Consider the following 7143-nt stretch of genomic DNA (forward strand, 5'->3'; position numbering starts at 1 on the left):
TTGTGTACCCGCATGGGCCCTTGCGGTCAGTTCGACATGGCTCCCATGTCCGGGCGTCCCATATTCGTCCCAGATATAGGTCGGGTATTGGAAGTGCCGGTCAGGCCGAGGCATATGGGCCAGATGTGGGGTGTCCGGTTGGGTGCTAAATGTGTGTGCGGGCAATGACCAGGTAGCCCAGCCGGACGTTTGGGGCCGACATGTGGGGTCCGGTGATTGTAGATGGCCCTAACTATCATGAGAAAATATTTTCTCAAAAAAAAATCATGAGAAAAATAAATAAATGGCCCGCTCTGACCTGCTCCCCTGCGTCTGCGTTGGCTTGTGGTTTGTTCACCGCCGCCTGCTTCATATAACCTGCCATAGCCAGCCTCATCGGAAGGCCACTCAGCAGCGCAGAGCGGTGATGGATTCTGTGGCCGTCGTGGCGGTGCCGTTCCCGGCGCAGGGCCACCTCAACTAGATGCTGCACTGCCTGGCCCTCCCGATGCTCGTCGGAAGAATGGACGCCGGCCACCGGCTGCTGCGTGAGACTGGCCTGGCCTTCCGCGCCGTCGAGCACTGCGCGACCAAGGAGTTCGCGCAGTTCGCCGGCCGGGCCAGGCCGTCGAAACAGATCTCGCCTGGCGCCGGCGTCCTGGCAAACACGTGCCGCGCTCTCGAGGGTGACTTCATCGACGTCGTCGCCGGGCACCTGGCCGCCGACGGCAAGAGGCTCTTCGCCGTCGGGCCGTTGAACCCGCTGCTCCACCACGACATATTCGCGGAGGCCACGAGAAGATGCTGTCGGAGTTCACCAGGCACACCCAAGGGACGGGGCTGGTGATCACCGGGTGGGCGGCGCAGCTGGAGATCCTAGCGCACAGCGCGACGGCGGCGTTCATGAGCCACTGCGGCTGGAACTCGAGCATGGAGAGCCTGAGCCACGGCCGGCCGATTCTCGCCTAGCCCATGCACTGCGACCAGCCGTGGGACGCGGAGCTCGTCTGCAACTACCTCAACGCCGGTATCCTCGTGCGCCCATGGGAGAAGCACGGCGAAGGCCATCCAGGAAGTGATCGAGGAGGCCATGCTCTCGGACAAGGGAATGGCCGTGCGGCAAGGGGACGGCGGCTTGTCGCGCAAGGACCTAGATGATTTCACTGCGTACATCACAAGGTGATCGACAAAATGCCATGATGCCGAATACCATGTGGAGCGAGCATTTTTTTTTTGAACGGTCTAATTTTTTTTTTGAACGGTCTAAATTGTGTGGAGCGAGCATTTTGATACCGATTCAGTCCAGCAAGTTGATTTGAAGCTACTCCCTCGGTTTCAAAATAGATGACCCAACTTTATACTAACTTTGTACTAAAGTTAGTACAAAGTTGAGTCATCGATTTTTAGGACGGAGGGAGTAGAATTTTCACTGCAAAACAGTATATTATGCACCCGGTTTAGATAATTCATGTGTCACTTGGAGCTCGGAAATTGCACTTTGTAAGGGACTACGTATAGAGAGGAATTATTTTTTTCCCCTTTTTTCACTATAAGATGACTTTTAAAATATGTATAAGAGATGGCCCACCCAAAAATACTCGACGGACAAAAACTAAATCCATATACCGACAAATAAAGGGATTAGTGCTTCTGCCCATCGGTCACGAAATTGCCCCCAAAGTTCCGAAATTGGGACTTCAAAAAGCTCCGAAATTGTCGCATGTTATTTTTTATTTGGTTTTTTTTGTTATTTTTCTAAATACTCATGGGTGACCAGTAGCGAAGTAGTACCGTGTTTTTCATTTTTCTTTTATGTTTTTATTTTTTATACTTTAAATAAATTAAGACTACAAAAACCTCCGGAATATAACATGAATGAGAATTTTGAGATAAAATGTTCAATAAATCATAAAGATTTTACGGATTCAAAAAATGTCTGCAGTTTTGGAAAAAAATGCTCGGGAAATCAAAAAATGTTCAAGATTTTGAAAAAGAATCATGTATTAAAAAATTTAAACAAAATATTCACCAATTCAAAATAATGAATTTTGGAAAATGTCCTAAAAATTCGAAAATTGTTGGTGAATTACAAAATAGTTTATCGATTCATAAAATATTCACCGATTCAAAAAATGATTATGCACTTCGAAAAAAATTGTACACTCAAAAAAATCATCGCGAATTTAAAACATTGTTTCACAATTTCCGAAAACATGTTCGTCCGAGCGGACTATCCGGACATTGTTAAACTCTTGGACTGTTGCCTGGAAGTGGAGATTCCAATTCTAGCATATGAGTTTGTTCAAAGCCATACACTATTTGAGCTTATCCATGGCAAGAACCAAGCACTGCAAATCTCCTTCAGCACTCTCTTAAGAATTGGCCATGAAGCAGCCTAAGGACTCAGCTTCCTGCGCTCCTATGCATCTTCCCCAATTATTCATGGCGATGTGAAAACTTCTAACATCCTTCTTGATGATAACTACATGGCCAAAGTGTCGGACTTTGGAGCTTCCATACTAGCCCCATCCCCCTCCGACAGAGAGCAGTTTGTCACTATGGTTCACGGTACTTGTGGACATCTTGACTCTGAATACATGCAAATGCAAGTTAACTGACAAAAGTGATGTGTATAGCTTTGGAGTTATCCTGTTAGAGGTGCTCACAGGCCAGTTGCCATTGAAGCTCGAAGGATCTGTCACACAAAGAATCTTGTCGGCGACTTTCCTATCCGTTGTGAAGGAGAACAATTTGGATGCAGCAGTGGTGAGCCATGTGAAAGGCCAAGAAAGTATGACATTGCTCAGAGGAATTGCTGACATGGCTAAGAAATGCCTAGATATGTATATGACGACAACAGGCCTACCATGAAAGAGGTCGCCGACGAGCTCAATAGATTGAGGAAGCTTTCAGTGCATCCTTGGGCCAGGATGGACACGGAGAGGTATGCAGAGAGCCTTCTTGGTGGGAAATCTACCGGTGGTCATGAAATAGAGTCAAGTGGGTATGCTATTGGTGATAGTGACAGCCTACACATAAGCCCAAGAAGCTCGTATTACGCCTGATATTGTCTTTGGAGGCCGAGCTCCATGGAGCTCGGTTTTGAAAGTTTTGAATTTTGTTGAATTTCATATTTTCTACATTTCAAAAAATTCTGAAAAAAAAAACACACATATACATGAAGGCATAACCCACATGTGTGTAAATTTTCAGGGCAAAATAAATTGAAATAAGGGCTGTGCAAAAAAGACAAATCTGCGGGTTTTTAACACATGATACTATTCATCCTCCCAGGCCATGAATTTGTCCTTTTTGTACAAGTCACACTTCAATGTTTTTCATTCTGAAATTTTACACACATAGACATAACATACTTGTCTACTTGCACCTTTTTTTCAGATTTTTTTGAAACTCAAAAATTTGAATTTTGATTTGTTTTAAAAAACAGGCCTCCATGGCTCCCGGGAGCCAAACGTCCGCTCTCGTACTACGCTAGGTGACTAAGACATGCATATATAATACTGCAGGAAAGCTACGAGTGTTCCTTTCTGAACCTTGCTACAATGTGTGTTTTTATTTTCTGATGAGCACTACTGCATGTATTGTACTCCCTCAGTTCCTAAATATAAGTCTTTGTATGGATTCCACTAGATGGACTACATACGGAGCAAAATGAATGAATCTAAACTTAAAATGCATCTATATACATCCGTATGCGGTTTATAATGAAATCTCTACAAAGACTTACATTTAGGAACGGAGGGAGTAGTATGTTTTGAATAAGTCTGGGCAAATACATGCCATGTTTCGGATTACATGTATCAAGTTATCAGTTTTGAACAAGAAATCCGAGTTCCAGCGAACAATGTTAAATATCGTCCGAGAGTAGGAGCATCATGGTTGCAAGTATTGCACTGAAATGCCGGGCAGGAACGAGCGCTTCACCGACCTAAAGTTAAAGCATCGCCGACAGCACCACATAGATGAATGAAGTAAAAGCAAGGACAGTGTTAACAGTCGTAGAGTGAAGCACAATCAATTATTTTCAGAGTTCATCAAGATTTTGGTAAAGGGACGGTGGCTAAGAAAGCGCAAGATAGAACAATCAGTCGAAACCCGATTCCAACTTTCTCTCCCCTATTTGATTCAAGCCAACCTACTATTTGCAACAAGCAACCAGAATGTGCCTACATGTATCAGATCAGAATGTAGGTTTCAGTAAAAGAAATGCAGACATGGGAATGTAATTTTTCAATACGTAATAAAAATTCTGGGTAATGCTGCTACATGGATTAAAATTTTGGGCTTTGATGAAATATCACAAGACCCAGCAGTGTGTCATCATTAAAAGTTGGCATCATGATAATCAGATATTATTATACTCACCAAGTTACATGATTATGTCAAAACATGCTTCACCACGTTGCAGCAATCCTCAACAAAGAATGATGTGGAAATCATTCTCAACTAGTAGGAACATCTTGATATCAAGCTAACGATAATCTGAAAGCAATCTGAGCATGGCTAATGTCAAGGAGTATCACACACTTGAGCAAAACTCACCAAAGGCTGGAGCTCAGGTATATTGTGAACCAATCAACCAAAAAAAATGGTACGCAATCATCATCAAAAAGCAGCTAAAAAGGAATCCACTGGCAACTCAGCATTCATAACTCGGATAAAAACTCGGTGGGAGAAACTAAAAGTTTCCAACTGCAGCAAATACAGAAGGCCTAGGAGAGGGAGCAAAACAGAGCCGTCATAGAAAACCATGACCACGTAGCAGTTCGGGTCAAGTAATGCTTCGCTATTGGCGGGGCGGAGTCTATGAGATCAGGCTTTTGTCTCCTGGGCTACCTCCTCAAAGGTCTCTCCGGGAACGAGCTCCGGAACATCGTCGTCATTCTCCTCCTTGGGCTGGATGGCGCCCGCAGCAGCCACCTGCTTCTGCATCTCCTCAGCAATCCTCTTCAGGTGCTCCATGTTGTCAGGGCCTGGAACAAAGAGGCAGAATTTAGAACCATGCTGGCGCTTTCATAATCTAGTATACAGCCTTATGCTACCTAGTACATAGTCTTATGAAACATAACAGGAACTGAACAAGCATCCATGTGTCAAAGCTAGAGATAGAACACAGCAGAGAGTCAATTAACAGAATGACTATTAATCGCCCAATGACGAGCAGAAGAACACTAGCAGCCCACTTGTGTTAACTGACATGAGTAAAGGAAGGAAAAGTATGGTGCAAGAATGCAGCTCGGTATATGAGCCTGCCAGATCAGCAACATAATTTTTTTTAATAACGGAAAGGCGACAAGTAATGCGAGTCGCTCAACAATTAAAAAAATGGAGGACATAAATTTTAGGCCCAATTGCCAGTACATAATTATAAATCAACTATCAGATTATTAAGCTAAGCTATTTATTGGATGGTCTCACTATGTCACACAGAGTAGCATACCCACTCTTTGACAAATAATAAAATACTAGAAGTCAAATACTTGAGGCCAAAGTGCCAGCACAGACTTACAATAAATCAACTTAAAAGATGATTAAACTAAACTAATAATTGGATGGTGTAACTAAGTCAGAAGGAGTAGCATACCCAATTGGTTGATGATCGAAGGAAGAACATCTTGTAGCTCTGTCAAGTCAAAACCATGAATATAATAAGTGAACACAAATAAAATGAACACAAAAAGAAAGTGGCAGAGAAACAGTAATTCAAAGGAAACAACATATTAGGGTGAACAGCAGGCATGTCATGAATGGGCAAACTGAAGTGCATAGCTTCAGGGATACAAGACTAATCAGGTGCACAGATAGATGTAAAAGAAACTTGTTCAGATTGACTAGGACAATTAAGGAATAACAATCCGTGGATGTCAAATGGATGCAAATGAGGGTTAGCTGTTGCATTAAAGACATTAAAGCGACGCATCCATAAATCCAATCTAAGAATGCTATAAGTAACTTGCATCATCATCATCATGACCAAGTGATAGGGAAGTGAGAGGGATCCATACTCTTGGTCTGGGGAGTCCCGCTGACCACCCATGTGTTTGCGGCGATGGACGCTTGCACTGCATCGACAGAAGACAAACAAGTCAGTAATCCCCATCGACATGATAAGCAAGGAAGCAAGCGGCGAGCATACAACCAGAAGAAGCAGCGCCGTAGATGAAGGAAGGAAAGAGGTCACCTTTGGGGTTGAGGAACTGGATGACGAGGTCGTCCTTGAAGATGTTGACCTCCTCGATGGCCGGGATGGTGTTGACGCCCACCCTCTTGAGCGTGCTCTGCAGCCGCTTGTCGTCCGTGGTCGCCGTCTTGTGCACCGCCTTCTTCTTCCTGCACCAGACCCCAGCCCACGGGGGCAGATTAGATTAGCCCAACCTTTCCCACAGATCGGCCGAGCCAGCATGTCGAGGCGGGGGACCTACCGGCGCACGGTGCCCTTGCCGCCGGTGCGGACGGCGCCGGCCATCTTCATGAGCCTCTCCTTGTTCATCTGCGGAACCAAACAACCCGTGAGATCTCCGTCCCCGCGGCGGGGCGCCCGATCTGAGCGCGCGATGCGCGGGGAGGGGTGTGGGGGGAGGGGGAGGGGGACTGACCTTGCCGGAGCGGGTGGGTCGCGGCGTCGGCGCCGGCGGGCGGTGGGGCTTGAGCGGGCGCGGGGGTGGGGGGGAAGGAGCGGCTGGGGCGGCGGCGGAGGGGACTCCCGTAGGTTTTGTGGGTGGATTATAGGGTTTTCCTTTTTGCGCACGGGCCCCTGGATGTTTCGCGTTTTGCGCGTTGGACCCTGGCGGTGGTGGGCCGGGCTGGCCTTGGTGTACAGGCCCCGGCCCGTGTTCCGCGCCCACCGGCCCAATCCGCCACAGGCTCCTCTTGTGAAGGCATGAATCTTTCTCAAAAATAAGGAAGGCCTAAATGAATTATTTAGGGTCCCGATAACTGTCACACGTGTGGGCGTTAAGAGATCTGCCCACACGTTCTGTGTGGTGCCTAAGAGGACCAGCCCACACGCTTGTGTGTGGGCAAAACAACTAGCGCCCACACGTCTTTTTTTCCTCCTGGTCTCTCTTATACGCGTGCGTGTGGGCAAAATAGATAACGCCCACACGCCCGGTACGTCAGGCCTCGTACCTCGTGGTTCCGCAC

General features: G+C 46.4%; 1 protein-coding gene and 1 pseudogene across 1 annotated transcript; one reads left to right on the top strand and one right to left on the bottom strand.

Annotated features, from left to right (window-relative positions):
- The first annotated feature begins 463 nt into the window (after positions 1-463).
- Positions 464-1162, top strand: LOC119310681 (annotated as a pseudogene).
- Positions 1163-4562: 3400 nt separating this feature from the next.
- Positions 4563-6723, bottom strand: LOC119312870 (nascent polypeptide-associated complex subunit beta-like). The gene is made up of 6 exons (XM_037588647.1): positions 6597-6723; positions 6423-6490; positions 6182-6330; positions 6006-6062; positions 5585-5623; positions 4563-4973 (listed from the first exon to the last, which is right to left on the bottom strand). Exons 2-6 carry the CDS (start codon positions 6488-6490, stop codon positions 4813-4815), a joined length of 474 nt encoding a protein of 157 aa, XP_037444544.1. The 5' UTR covers positions 6597-6723; the 3' UTR covers positions 4563-4812.
- Between the last annotated feature and the right edge of the window lie 420 nt (positions 6724-7143).

Source organism: Triticum dicoccoides, chromosome 5B, assembly GCF_002162155.2.
Source record: "Triticum dicoccoides isolate Atlit2015 ecotype Zavitan chromosome 5B, WEW_v2.0, whole genome shotgun sequence".
NCBI lineage: Eukaryota > Viridiplantae > Streptophyta > Magnoliopsida > Poales > Poaceae > Triticum > Triticum dicoccoides.